The sequence below is a fragment of the Manihot esculenta genome, chromosome 17 (genome assembly GCF_001659605.2).
Source record: "Manihot esculenta cultivar AM560-2 chromosome 17, M.esculenta_v8, whole genome shotgun sequence".
Taxonomy (NCBI): domain Eukaryota; kingdom Viridiplantae; phylum Streptophyta; class Magnoliopsida; order Malpighiales; family Euphorbiaceae; genus Manihot; species Manihot esculenta.
The window spans coordinates 11,210,181-11,226,094 of NC_035177.2; the positions used below are offsets into that span (position 1 = coordinate 11,210,181).

The window sequence follows — 15,914 nt, forward strand, 5'->3', positions numbered from 1 at the left end:
CTCTACTAGCTCCGGCCCTGCTAGAGCCGCCTCTACTACTTCTTCCCAGCAAACAGGTGATCTGCACTTCCTCCCATACAAGACTTCATAAGGAGCCATCCCTATGCTAGCATGATGGCTGTTATTGTAGGCAAACTCCACCAAAGGTAGATGCTGCCTCCAAGAAACGCCAAAGTCTAACACACACATTCTGAGTATATCCTCTATGGTCTGGATGGTCCTCTCTGACTGTCCGTCAGTCTGTGGATGGAAAGCTGTGCTAAAATCCAACCTTGTGCCCATAGCACTCTGCAAACTCCGCCAAAATTTGGAGGTGAACTGAGGTCCTCTGTCTGACACTATAGACACTGGAACCCCATGCAACCTTACTATCTCCTCCAAATAGACTTGTGCCAACTTGTCCACAGAGTAGTTACTCCGAACAGGGATGAAATGAGCTGATTTAGTCAGTCGGTTTACAATCACCCATATGGAGTCTAGTCTGTTGGACACTGCCGGTAAGCCCACTACAAAATCATAGCTATATTCTCCCATTTCCACTCTGGAATCGGCAGTGGGTTAAGCATTCCAGCCGGCTTCTGATGTTCCAGTTTCACCCTCTGGCAAACCTCACAGGCGGACACAAACTGTGCCACTTCTTTCTTCATAGCTGGCCACCAATACACCCTCTTCAGATCCTGATACATCTTGGTGGCTCCCGGGTGAACATTGTACTTTGCATTATGAGCTTCCCTCATAATGTCTCCCTTCAAACTAATGTCATCTGGTACACATAGGCGATTCCCATAGCGGAGGATCCCTTTGCTGTCAAAGCTGAACTCTGCACTGTTGCCCGACTGAACAGCCCTGGCAATTTTCACTAACTCAGGGTCCTCATGCTGTTTCTGAGCTACCTGCTCCAGAAACACAGGTGTCACTCTCATCTGTGCTATCAACGCACCCGTACCAGATAACTCAAGCTGTAGCCCTTTGTCGATGAGCTTGTAAAACTCCATCACCACTGGTCTTCTCTCTGCTGCTATATGGGACAAACTGCCTAGTGATTTCCGACTTAGGGCGTCTGCCACAACATTCGCCTTACCCGGATGATACTGAATCCTGCAATCATAGTCACTGAGCAGTTCTACCCATCTTCTCTGCCTCAAATTCAGCTCCTTCTGACTCAAGATGTACTGTAAACTCTTATGATCGGTGAAGATCTCGCATTTAACCCCATAAAGGTAATGCCTCCACATCTTGAGTGCAAAGATGACTGCCGCCATTTCTAGGTCATGGGTGGGGTAATTCAACTTATGCTTCTTCAGCTGTCTAGAAGCATAAGCAATTACCCTGTCGTTCTGCATTAAAACACAACCCAATCCCACTCTGGACGCATCACAGAACACTGTGAAGTCCTCATTACTGACGGGCAGAGCTAACACCGGTGCTGATGTTAATCTTCTCTTTAGCTCCTCAAAGCTTTCTTCACATTGGTCCAACCACACGAATCTCTGATTCTTCTTAGTCAGTTTGGTCATAGGAGCAGCTATCTTTGAGAAGTCCTGAACGAACCTCCTGTAGTAACCTGCCAAACCCAAAAAGCTTTTAATCTCTATCACATAAGTGGGTCTGGGCCAGTTAGCTATAGCCTCTATCTTCTTGGGGTCTACCTCAATACCAGCTGCTGATACCACATGCCCCAAGAAAGAAATGCTCCTCAACCAAAACTCACACTTTGAGAACTTGGCATATAAACCATGCTCTCTCAGAGTCTGCAGAACTGTCCACAGATGCTGGGCATGCTCCTCTGCATCTCTGGAGTACACTAAGATATCATTGATGAAGACAATAACAAAGTGATCCAGATACTCGCTGAAAACTCTGTTCATGAGATCCATGAATGCTGCAGGGGCATTAGTTAACCCGAACAGCATTACCAAGAACTCATAATGCCCATATCTGGTCCTGAAAGCTGTCTTTGGCACATCTGCCTCTCTGACTCTCAACTGATGATACCTGGATCTCAGATCTATTTTAGAGAAACAACCTGCTCCAGCTAGCTGGTCAAACAGATCGTCGATCCTAGGTAGGGGATACTTATTCTTGGTAGTGACCTTGTTCAACTATCTGTAGTCGATACACAGTCTGAGGGATCCATCCTTCTTTCTGACAAACAGCACTGGAGCACCCCAAGGTGAGGTACTAGGGCGGATGAAACCCTTATCTACCAAGTCCTGCAACTGCTCTTTCAGCTCTTTTAACTCTGTTGGCGCCATCCTGTAGGGAGGAATAGAGATAGGTCTGGTACCAGGCAGCAATTCTATTTCAAACTCTATCTCCCTATCAGGTGGTAGTCCTGGAAGCTCGTCTGGGAAGACGTCTGGAAACTCTCGGACTACTGGAACTGAGGCTGGTTCCCTAACCTGTCCATCTAGCTCTCTCACATGAGCTAGAAACCCCTAACAACCCCTCCTAAGCAAACGACGAGCCTGAAGGGCTGAGATCAAACCTCTAGGTGTCCCCCTCCTGTCTCCGCTGAAGACACACTCTGACCCATCCTGGTCTCTGAGACTAACTACCTTGTCTCTACAGTCCAAGGTAGCTCCATATGTAGATAGCCAGTTCATCCCTAGAATGACATCAAAATCTGTCAAATCTAGAACCACTAAGTCAGCTGGAAGGCATCTACCCTCTATGAACACTAGACTGAAGCGACAGACCGACACTGCCACTGATGGGTCACATTTGGGTCCACTGACCCAGAGAGGACACGCTAACTCAGAGATCATCAGACCCAATCTCTTCACGGCTCTCGAAGCAATAAAAGAGTGAGAAGCACCGGGGTCCATCAAAGCATACACATCAGAACACCCAATGCTGAGATTACCTGACACCACTGTGTTCGACGTGTTTGCCTCCTCCTGAGTCACAGTGAAGATCCGTGCTGGGGCTACAGGACCTCCACCTCGGGAACCTGCTACGGAAAAAGAGGCTGACCCTCTCCCTCTACCTCTGCCACTACTCTGAGGCATGGCTGAAGATGCTGGCTGAGCCACACTACCAGAAGTCATCTGCTGGGATGGTGCCAAGAAGGTCGCCTTAGGACATTCCCGTGCAAAATGCCCCTCCTGCCCACAGTTAAAGCAGGTTGTAGATCCCAACCGACAAACTCCCCTGTGTGATCTCCCACATCTCCCACATACTGGACTACTTGCGCCAGAGCTTGAGCCACTACCCATTCCCAGACCAGACTTGATCTTGCTCCAGAACTTATTCTTTGTACCTTTTGCCTTTCCCCATTTCTTGCTGCCTGAAGCTGCTGCACTGGGGGTCTTAGAACCCGAAGGTTGTGCCACTTGCTGTTTTACTGTCCCCTGAATGATGGCACTTGCCTCCATCTTCCTGGCTGCATCCACAATAGAGTGGAAACTCTCTTTCTTTGCTGGAAGAATCAAGGAGGCATACCTGGGATGCAGTCTCATGGTATATCTCCTTGCCTTCTTCTGGTCAGTGTCATAAGCCTGACCCACATATTGAAGCAAATCCAGGAACTTGTCTGTGTATTCATCTACACTCATCTCTTCGGTCTGCCTCAACTGCTCAAATTCTATCACTTTCAGCTCCCTGGAACTGTCAGGAAAAGCCCACCCTGCAAACTCATTGGCGAACTCTCCCCATGACATGCTGTCCAACCTGGGGTCCATATAATTCTTGAACCACTCTCGAGCTTTCTTACATTTCAGTGTGAACCCTGCCATCTCAATGACTCTGCTATCATCAGCTCCTAACTCATCGGTTGTCATCTTAACCGTTCTGAGGTACTCAAATGGATCATCTCCCGTATTGAATTTGGGAGCATCCAACTTCAAATACTCTGTCATTTTCACTTTACTTCCCTCAGCTGAGCTAGGTTGAGATACTTGGACAACAGGGGCTACTGGTTCTGGTTCTGGTGGTGGAGGAGGTGCTGAACTTGAGTCTGGGTATGCTGAACTGGGATGGAAAGGTGTGGGTGGATACATGGGATATGGTGGGTAAAAAGAAGGATAAGGCATGTAAGGCATGTAAATAGGATATGGGGTAAAACTAGAGTAATCCGACGTACCTCCCATCGGATACCCCGGGCCTTGTGGAAAGGGTGGATAATGGGGTGGATAACCAAACCCCGAGGCCTGAGCGCCTCCCTGAGCTTCGCCCATACCCTCTTCAGATCTGTCCATACCCATGCTTTCCTCTCTTAGCTGATCCACCTCCATGGCCTCCCTCACTTCCTCTGACCTTCCTCCTCTATCTGTTCCTCTTCTGCTCTCGTCAAAAGACCTTCGAGGGTCCCTTGACGTACCCTCCCTGCTTGATCTCTGAGATCTCGCCCTTGGCAACGCAGGAGGACGAGCAGCTGTACCCTCACTTTCTAGTGGGACTCCAGTCAATCGTGCAGATCGACGAGTTCCTCTCATCTTAGCTTACTGGAAAACAACACATAACAGCATACATCAGCAAGTAAACATCACATAATAACAATGCACATGCATAAATCATGGCATTACATATCACCATATAGACAGGACTCAACATCCTATCCTAGTGGACATGAGTTCCTATTGTGCTTGACCTACACTCTATGAGCCCGACACTCTCTCTATAGGTCCGACCATATGAACCTAGGGCTCTGATACAAATCTGTAACGACCCGAAAATCGGACCGCTACTGGCGCTAGGATCTAGGTCGACTTAAGGTCGCCGGGACCCGTAGCAAGCCTGCTATACTGTCTGAGTACCTATAAAATCCCATACATGATCATACATTTTCTGTACAAAAATAAAACTTTGCTATGTACCAAGGCTCAACCTGTGCATGCACTATCTCTGCAATACTGAACCCCTTACTAGGGCTCTCATCATTGCTCTAGACGGGTTAAAACTCATACTCTGTTAAGCCTGGTTCTCATACTCATCAAGAAAACACATTTACATAAACCAACCATGTATACAAAAAGGGATTTACAACGTACGGGTCAAGCACAATACTATACAACACTATAACATCTTTTTACAAATTACATGTCCGCACTATGCTCTTACAAAACTCTGTACTTTTTTCTGTACCCTGCTAAACTTCCCCTGACCTCTGATCCTGCAAGACTGGGGTTAAGGGAGAGGAGTGAGCTATACTAGCCCAGTGAGTAGAACAATAAAACATGTTAATTAAACATGCTCAAATGAAATGCATCATAGCACAGACAATTCACAGCAAGGATGAATGTGTCACCAATAGTCCCGACAGCCTATACTCGTGCCAGGGCGTAGAATGGGCACCTGGTCTTCCTGTCTTACCTGATAACTCGTGCCAGGGCGTAGAATGGGCACTTGGACTTCCTCATAACTAATGCCAGGGCGTAGAATGGGCACCTGGTCTTTCTCAGAGACTAATGGATCACTCACATTCCATCCATATCAACAGCATAAAATGCAATGCAACATCTTCGTGAATTCTAATGCAATCAACCTATTGCATAAACATGGTGCATGAAACATGCTAAAACGCATTTGCTTACTCATATTTAAAAGATTCAGTTTAGTTCCACTCACCTCTGGCTGACTCTGAACTGACTCTGGAAACTCTGAAGCAGTGCTCACTGCTGATCTCTTTGGTTCCTCTGGTCCGTTCCTACACAGATGGACTTAAATGAGGGACCAAACTAACTCAAGGACATCTCTATAAACCTCCCCAAAAACCCTTAACACATCCTAAAACCATCAAGGAAAACATGCAAAAGAAGGCTGGACAGGGCACTTTCGGCGGCAGGTTCGGCGGCCGAATGTCCCTTCCAGAGACGAAAGTCAGGCACTTTTGGCGGCACCTTCGGCTGCCGAAAGTCCTCACCAGAGACGAAAGTCCCCTACCTTCGGCGGCACCTTCGGTGGCCGAAACCCCCCTCTAGAGCCGAAAGTCCAAACTTTCGGGGGCAAGCTTGGGCAAGCTTAGGTAGCCGAAACCACCTCCTTAGCATGTTCGGCGGCCGAACCCTCTTTCGGTGGCCGAAACTGGGTTCCCCAATAAGGCAGAACCCTGCTCAACTTCTTGCAATCTTCCTCCAAACTTCTCAAACATGCAAACCTCAACTCTACAACACACATATACGCAAACATATGCACAAAGGAGTCCAAAACTACCTCAAAACCCCAACAAACATCACAACTAAACACCTAAGCATGCTTTGACCACAAATCAACCAAAAACTCAACTTACCCTAATCACCCATAAACCTCCATAAAACCTTCATAACACATCAAAGAAGCTAAGGATCTACACTTGCCTCTTGAAGATCTAGAGGATATGTGATTCTAACATGGAGATGTGGAGAAATTCACTCTCAAACTCTCCAAACTTCGAAACTTGGGTTTTTAGCTCAAAACCTTCAAACAATCATAAAAACGCATCAAAACTTTGAAAGATTTGTAAAAGCCATGAAGATCACCCAAGGAAGAGCATGGTCTCACCTTTGTCTGTGAAAATGGAAGAAACTTATCCATTTCATCGACTTAGGGCCTTTTATAGGTGACTGGCCAGACCACCTTCGGCGGTCAAACCGGGAAACCGAAAGCCATGCATGTTCGGCGGTCGAACTTCACCTTCGGCGGCCGAACCTGGGTTTTCTTCCTTGGTGCCTTTCTTTTAAAACTCATTTCCTTTACACTTAAAAACACTAAAACGTCCTAAAATACTTTAGGAAACATAAATCTTACCCTTCTAGAGAATTCCGACATCCGAGATTCCGTCGGACGGCAGGAATTCCGATGCCGGACGCTAGCCGGGTATTACAAACCTATTGCTAAAAAAAAGGTGTCAAATCCTGCACAAAACATTCTATTTCTAACTTTGTCTCTTATGATTCATTATCTCCCTCCTATAGAGTTTTTCCCTTGTCTATTTCTTTTATATCTATTCCATAGGATTAGAAGGAAGGTTTCAAAGATCCTAAGTGGAAAGGAGCAATAATAGAAGAAATGAAAGTTTTGGCTAAGAATGAGATCTGAGAGTTAATTTCTTCTCTACCTGAACATAAACTCATTGACTATAAATAGGTATCCACTGTGAAACATAAAGCTGATGGATCAATTAAAAGGTTCAAAGCCAATTTGGTTCCTAAGGGATTTATTCAAACTTATAGAGTGGATTAGAAGGAGAAATTCACTTCGATTGCTAAAATGAACTTAATTAAACTCCTTCAAATTCTGTACAGTCAACCTTGATTAAGACTTATAATAATTTGATGTAAAAAATATATTTCTCTATGAAGATTTAGAATGGGAGGTATATATGGAGATTCCTTCTGCATTTGTTGATTAAAGAACATAAGGAAAGACATATGTAGATTGAGAAAGCCATGTATAGACTAAAATAGTCTCCTAGAGCATAGTTCAACAAAATTAGTAGAGCTATAATTTCCTTTGACTATCAATAGAATAATGTTAATCGTACCCTATTTATAGATATCACAAGGGTAAGAGAATTCTCCTTATAGTTTATATTGATGACATAATGATGATAGGAGATGACAAAGAAGAGATGGCTCAATTAAAGAAGCTTTTAGCTCAAGAATTTGAGATCAAAGGTCTAAAAAAGTTTCAATATTTCATGAGAATTGAGGTTACCAAATTAGAGAAGGGAATCTATTTCTCAAAGGAAGTATATTATGGATTTCTTGATAGAGACTATTATATTGGGCTGCAAGCCAGTAGAATCTCCTCTCGAGAATAATCACAAGCTACAAACAGGAGCTTATGAGTTAATTGATATTGGCAGATACTAGAGATTAATAGAAAAACTAATTTATCTCTCACACATTAGACTATAAATAGTATATACAGTCAGCTTAGTCGATCAATTTATGCATGATCCTTGTGAGGCTCACATGCAAATTGTTTTCTGTATTCTGTGATATTTAAAGTCTGCCTAAGGAAAAAGTCTTCTTTCTAAACATGGTCACCTCAGGATAAAAGTATTTATAGATGAAAATTGGGCTGGATCTCCAGATGATAGGAGGTCAATCTCTAATTATAGCACTCTTATGGGAGGAAACCTTATTACTTAGAGAAGAAAAAAGCAAAGTGTTGTTACTGATCAAGTGCTGAAATTGAGTATAGAGTTATGACTCAAGGAGTTTGCATACTTTTGTGGCTGCAGAGATTATTAAAGGAATTAAAATTATTAAAGAATGACAAAATACTCTTGTATTATGATAATAAAGTAACCATCAGTATAACTCAAAATCCGATTTAACATGATTGGACGAAACATATAGAAATTGATCGACATTTTATTAAGAAGAAACTAATAGATATCGTCTTAAACTTAGTTAATGTGACATCTGACAAGTAGCTGGTCGACATATTTATTAGAGGACTTAACAATAGAACCTATCACATTTTGATTTGCAAGTTGGACATATATGATATTTATGCACTAACTTGAGGAGGAGTATTGACTATTTTAATAGATTTCAAAGATTTGATTACTGACTTAATTGCTTTATTTTAGGTCTTAAATTGTAACTAATTTATTTATTATCTTTTGTATACACTTTCTATTTAAATTTAATTCTTTGTATGTAAATAGATAATTTTATTATTTATAAAAAACATATTAAGAATCAATAAATCTTAAAATTTTTCAAAAAACTTTAATGATAAATTCAGAGTTAGCAAGCTTTTGTACCCAAAAGAAAAAGCTCTTTTGCTCTTGGCCAATTGCAAAATCAAAAGTCATAGAGCTCTATTGAACTAAGAAGCTTCCCTCGTGGATGGTGGAGTAGCACGAGCTGAATGAAGACAAAGTGGGGGAAAAAAATTTATTGTCTTTACTGTCTTTAGTAAAACTAAAGGACGTAATAGTTAACTAGAGACATTAGAGGGAATGGGGAAGAAATTTGTAGGTTTCCCATGTTCAATAGGGGAATTGAAGAGAAAGAGTTGAGATTAGAAGAAAGCATACAACTGAAAATTCTGAGAGCAAAAGAATAAATAAGAGTGGAAGTGAGGACTTATCTATGTATACTTTGATATTGAGCATACTATTCTACTGTTTGACATGATTTATTTTATAAAATAATTCAAATGATTTTTGAATAATTTATTTTATTTATACAGGCTGCTTATATTTTTTTTTTCAAATTTCTTTAATGAAAACCAAATAAGATAAGGCCAATTTAGTCTAAAATTTCAAATTGAATCTAAATCGAGTTTTGTTAAAACAAATTGAGTTTTCAAATAAATCAATTCGGTTGATTTATTTGGTTTTGAGCCGCTGCTATGATTTTTTTTTGACATCGTAATTAAAAATATATCCAAATTTTGGTTTGATTTTCATCCCTAAATAGACCATACATCAAAACTAAAACCGGTTAAAAAGATGCACACCCTAATTACGCCAATCCTTAAATGTGCATTTCATGGTTAACACGTAGGCTACTCAAATCCACAAGTCCATTTGAGAAGGCACACAGGAAAAATAATTATAAAATTATTTTATATTGAATTTTATTAAAAAATTTTATAGCAGATATTTTAAAAATGTCCATGACACAAACTATCTAAGAGTAAATTTAAGATTTCCTTAGTCAGCAACTACCTTGAATCGCCTGCAACATTCTTGGCGCAATTAAAATAGAAGTAAAAAATATTGTCTACATTCCACATGTTAGATTATTGACTGCTAAATAGAGAATTTGGAAAACGAGTCCGAAGATCATCCTAATCTTGGGGCCGCTCCAGTCCAAAGGCTCCTACCACTGGCACACTACACTGCCCGCCCATGGGCTCCATCCAAATCATGTACCCTTAAGGCATACGTTTTCATTAATCATAAACAAACCAATTGCAAAAAAATGCCACCTGGTTTAAATTAAGTTGCTCCAAATAATACGGATAACTAACTATATCATTTCAACAAAAAACTACCAAACCGACAATCAGTAACAGCAACTTCCCATGCTAAGGGATGCCTTGGTGAATAAAGCAAATGCATTTTAATTCTTGTTTCTGAAGACTTTATTTACCTTCCCGAGAATCAAGGCAAAGAGGTCACAAGCCTATGCAGTTCACAGATTATAAAGGACGAACCAGTGTACAAGCATACCGCTGTTGCGGGCTCCGGGGAGGATTATGAAGAACAAAACAAAATTAAAAAGCCAATGACGCCAAAAAAGAAAAGGACAAAGTGAAAAAGAACTGGAGGCATATGCAGAGAATAATTAGCCTGTGAGAGCAGAGTTGAGAGCACTGTGAACATCAACACCAATCTGGGCCTCGGCTTTCTCTAAGTCGGTTGTAGCTGAGCTGAGCTTCTGTGTGAACTCAGCAAGCCCCTTTTGAACTAAGCTTGAGTCAATTTGGTCAAGTGGCACAGCCTCAACAGCAATTATATCGGCTACAGAGTTCGCATGGACAAAAGCAAATCCACTGCTAAGAAAATATTTGGTCACGTCATTTCCTTCGTGCACTGATAATACCCCAGGCTTCAATTCTGCAATTGTGGGTACATGCCCTGGCAAAACACCCATTTGGCCAGTTGTTGCAGGTACAATGACCATGTCAACCTGTGAAAAGTAGTACACAAAACAATAAACACCATCAATCAGAAGGTATAGCTGTTAATAAGAGAAGCTGAATAGGTCATTGTCACAATATTATGCAACTGCTGAATTCAAGAATCCCACAATATATAATTTCTGAATCCAAAAATCTGCCATTTTGCATCTAGAATAGAGTTTATGGATCAGGAACTATGTTGTATATTAATATCTAGCAGACGACTTCTTACATTAAGGCTCAAACCAATTTGTTGAAGAGTATTGACCATGGTTCAACATATAAGCGAAAGAGAAAAAAATTTCATAGATGTGGAACTATAACAAAAAAAAAAGTTTTAAATACGGTACAAAATGATGTATAAATGGATGAAAAGTTGTTAAGGGATAATTTCAACCCTTCATCAAAAAACATCATAAAAGGTTCTCAATTTCCAAACGTTATTTCCCAACTTTCTCAATATGGAAAGTAATTTGATTAATATCCTCCTGTATCTTTTAATTCTTACTTGTGAGTGGACAATGAATTACTGAGAGTAGAGTCAGCAGAGTAGCAGAGATGGGAAGAAAAGCACGACCACTATATACACCAATTTCATGCTTCAGCAGTATGCAAAATCCTAGAGAGCTAAACAACAAGACATGTCATCCCTGATAAAGGAGCACACAAAAATTTATTATGCAGTGGTCAAATGTTAAACCAGGTTTCCTACAAATTCAACTTCCATTGCACATCACATAGCAGCCCTCCACCTAAGTCATAAGACAGCAGAAGTTGCACATAGTAACGCATGATTTTTTCTGGAATTATTTGTTACAGAGTATGCAACTGTAAGATAGTAAGCCATACTGTATTTAGAACCCAGGTTTGCACACCCAAATACACAATTTCAATTCCAAAACTAAAATGACTCTAAAGGTTGTACCTTGTATAGAAGAATTACATAAAGGAAATTGTTAAATAACCTTTACCAAAATATATAACTTCTAAAAGCCTAAAAAAATATAAAATTACTTATTTCCTGTTAAAAGGATAATAAAAATAATTATTAATATGCTCTTCCAACAGGACAGGTTCATGTTGTGTTTAGAACTTGGGCTATGCCTGTGCCTAGGGAAGGAACAAATATAGTATCAAATAACATTATGTGTCCTCTTTTTCCGGAAGCACAGGTATGATGGCATCTAAAGTTTTCCTAAAGGATCTCGTAGGACTTTTACACTGAAATACCTCTGCTAAATGGTAGAATAATTAATAATAGTTGCTGCCAGTTACGCCCTATGTATTAGGTCAATTAATAAAAAAAAAACTCCCTGAAGTTTCTGGTAATATAAGCCCTAGTCTTATTGCAAAATTAGCAATTTAGTCTTTATAACATAACAGCATCGTTGGAAGTTATGATTTTGAGGAACTAATCTGTTTCATAACTCAGGAACTAAACTGCAATTAAATATTTAAATTTTAATGACTAAAGCAGGGTGTAGTTTAAAGTACGAGGTACTACAGTGTAAAGAAAAGTTTATAGTTTTATAATCAATGACCAAGCGTAGAGTCTAGTGTTATCAAGGCGACAGAGCCTCCTATCACCTTAGGTGAGGGGTGAGAGGCAAAACAAGCGACAAAGCCAAATATGTTTTATATATAATTTAAATATATATGTATAAATACATATAATGTATCATCAACTATAGTTTATATATTTTAATTTAACTAAATATTAATTTCTTTAGTGAAATTAAAATATAAAATATACTTGGTGATAAATTATATCAATATATAATATATAGAAGATTACTATTAATTTCTTAATATATATAAATAAAATTATCATTATTATAATTTAATTATTCTAATTATAAATAATATATATTTAATATATCAATAATTAAATAATAATAAAAGTAACAATTAATTAAATAAAATATTAACTAATAATAAAATAATACATAAATTTCTAAATTATATAAACTACATATAATAATATTGTTTGATAGAGAATATAAATATAGAATATAGTTCTACTATAGACTATAGAATAATAATATAATATATAATAAAAAATAAAATTTATAAATTTAACTATAGAAATTAATATTAATTTTCTATAAATACACATTATTGATAAATAAATAAATATTATTTATTAATATTACTAATATTAATATTTTATTCCCCTTTTACTAATACCAAGATAATTTATTATACATTACTAATACTAGGGAAAAAGCAAAAAAAAAAAAAAGTGAAGAAAAGATTCCCATGCCTTTTCTTCTCTTCTTCCAAGGAAAAGATGACTTTTAAATATTATTAAAACCACTTTCAAACCACCTTCTTCTCTTCTTCATCTTCTTCTTCTCTTCTACTTTTTTCTTCTGTTTCTTCTCTCTCTCTCTTTTTTTTTTTTTTTTGCTGTTAAATAAAAAAAAAGAGGCTTTTGTGCCAGGTGACGTCTCGCCTGCCTGGCGCCCGATGCATCTCTCTCTAAGGCGAGTGCCTCAAAGAGAGGCGCCTCGCTTGGGCCAGACCATGCGAGGCAGGGCGTCTCGCTTCGCGCCTTTTGTGCCTTCAACAAAACCAGTAGTCATTAACAAACTAACTGTAGAGGTGTTAGCAAATTACATGGAACAAAAAATGCTAATTTTAACACAACAAGGATCAAACTGCAGATTATAGGAGATGGGAGCATTACTAAGGATATGCCCCCATATGGTGCTTCCTCATGCAGAGATTCTCTGAACACAAACTCAGAAGAAGCATGCCATGAAAAAAAAAAGGAAGCAATTTATATTGATATATTTTTAACTATAGTTGACTGTATTTTATTTCACATCATCTTAATGCCATTTGCATGATAAAGTACAATACAAACTCAGAAGTCAACAATAATATGTTGAATTGTATTGGGTAACTGACCACTATTGTCAATTTACAAAATGCATGGTTATTAGAAGCTCAATGCAGGCATATATAGCATATAACCAGTAAATATATTATTTAAATAGTATGTTAATATCTTTTTTGAAAAAAATAAAGAAGCAATATCACAATACTATAATAAATTAATCATATAGCATTGTTCATGCAAGCTAAAAAGGAAAATCTCAAATAAACTAGAAATAGAGAGTACAAAGAGCAGCTAAGATAACAAAGATAATAAGAGAATACTGAAAATAACATATGAGAAGAGAGACTAAAAGCGACTGGCTCAGTCATCAATATTGGATTCTGGTAGATTGTCAAATTTCAAGTCACGAAAGTTTTTTTGTCAATGGAAGTACTTGCGAATATGGAGACCAGAGAGACCTGAGCCTGGAACAAGGCGCACACCTAGGTGCTTAAGGCATAAGGGCTGGAACCTAGTGAGCTTTGAGCCTGAAGTGCGCCTTTAATAACTATAATGGAGTTTTGAACTTGATCTCAACATGATATATATTCATAACTAGAAGATGCTTTGCAATAAATCCCCTATTATCAATATGTTATATCAATTCAAAAGTGAGCATGATAAACCTTCTTTTGACCTTGATACTATATTCTACAGGTAAAATTTATGAAAGAAAACAAAATTTGAGCAATGTTAATCTCTTGTTTGATCAGTTCTTGATAAGATTTTATAAACTCCACAAACAAGAGCAAGGCCAACAACTGATCCAACAAGTGATTTTACATTACTCGTCAAGCATACCAAGTAACAGAAATGAAAGAGCTATTTAAAGAAAGTTTAATGCTAAATCGCACAGAGCATAACTGCTACAAAAATCAAACCATTTTCCTCCACTAAAATTTGACTTCACATACAACTTAATAATCAATCAAGCAACCCCATGAAAACATTCTAATCTACTTAAGCTTAAGTAAAGCATTCTAATTTACTCTCCCTATGCTACAATTTAAGTAAAGCCTAAAATAAATTACACTTGACTGTAAATCTACTTGGAAATAGCATCAAGTGCTTAGAGAAACAACTCAATTTATGTCTCCTCTTGATCATTTATTATTCTAGACAAACACAGATAAAATTGAAAGCAAATACCACGCAAACAAGCTCTAAAACAGCATGGAAAACAATCTCCTATTTAACTACTCTAACATCACATTTTCAAAAATCAAGCCAAATGGGCACTAACAGGATACGCATCTTTCTTTATAATTAAACAATCATGAAGAAACGATTGAAGATGTTAGAAGAATACGCATCACGCGCTAAAATGAAAAGAAGATATCAACACAAATTCAACAAGTGAAACTGAACAAATATTCCAAAATGAAGGGACTCGTAAAAAATCCAGAATCCAATCAAATCAGTTCCCATTAATATTACCCCACTTTGTTCCCCTTATTTTAGAACGTCAATCAAATGAACAAAATACTAAAAAAAAAAATCAATATTCGAAAATTTCTGATCAGAAGAAACAAAAATTTTCCTCCAAATAAAAACAATAATGCCCAAATCCAAGAAAAACCTAGATGAAAAAACTCAAAAAGTTCAAAAATCAAATCAAACCTCCTTTTTGGAGAGCTCAGATGCATAGGGAAGCACAAAATTGACAGTGAGCTTCGATGGAATGGTAGAGGGAGTAGGCGGACGAGGCTGCATGAAGGTAGATGGAGTCTTGGGAGGCTCCATATTCGGTATCACCTTCTTCCATGATTCTATGAAGGTTGAATCGACAGTTGGCGTGGCTGGCACATCCGTCGAGAAGGCTCGAACCATCACCTTTGGCTGTTGATTGATGGATCGAGCCAAGACGCGTGATGCTTGCCGGAACATGGTTGTGGTGAATGGTGGTGGCGCGGCGGCGACTTCTGATATTGGAAATGGAGTTGTTTCACTGATAGTGGTCGAAGAATAACAATAAGGCAGAAGCACTGTTTATACAAGTCTTTAAATTTTTTTTTCCCAAACAATTATTTCAATAAAGATAAAATAAAATTTTAAATTAATAATATATTAAATATATTTTTAGAAAAACATATGAACCTTTTAAATTTTAGAAAAAAAATAAATGAAATTTTTAAATTTAAAAACTATTTTTAACGTCCTGGATGTTATCTGTACTTCCTATTAATTAATTATTTTTTATTAATTTTTAAATTAGTATCTTTATTATTATCATTTTAAATAATCAATTAAATTCAATTTTTTATTGTCATAATACTAAATTATTATGATTATAATTTTTTTTTGAAATGGTATGATTATAATTTATATATAATTAAAATTAGCTATAAAATTATAATATATACTTAGGGCTGATTTATGCTTTGATATGAAATTGACAAAATAGTAATAACTTTAGAATATGATAACCATAAAATTAGACATTAAAATGCATGCTAGAAAC

The 15,914-nt window shown here is 38.1% G+C and overlaps 1 protein-coding gene across 1 annotated transcript; it reads right to left on the bottom strand.

The window, feature by feature from the left end:
* Positions 1 to 9,901: 9,901 nt before the first annotated feature.
* LOC110605630 (ATP synthase subunit delta', mitochondrial) lies at positions 9,902 to 15,486 on the bottom strand. Its single transcript, XM_021744264.2, has 2 exons — positions 15,074 to 15,486; positions 9,902 to 10,577 (listed from the first exon to the last, which is right to left on the bottom strand). The coding sequence occupies exons 1-2, from the start codon at positions 15,338 to 15,340 to the stop codon at positions 10,233 to 10,235; spliced, it is 612 nt and encodes a 203-aa protein (XP_021599956.1). The 5' UTR covers positions 15,341 to 15,486; the 3' UTR covers positions 9,902 to 10,232.
* Positions 15,487 to 15,914: the final 428 nt, after the last annotated feature.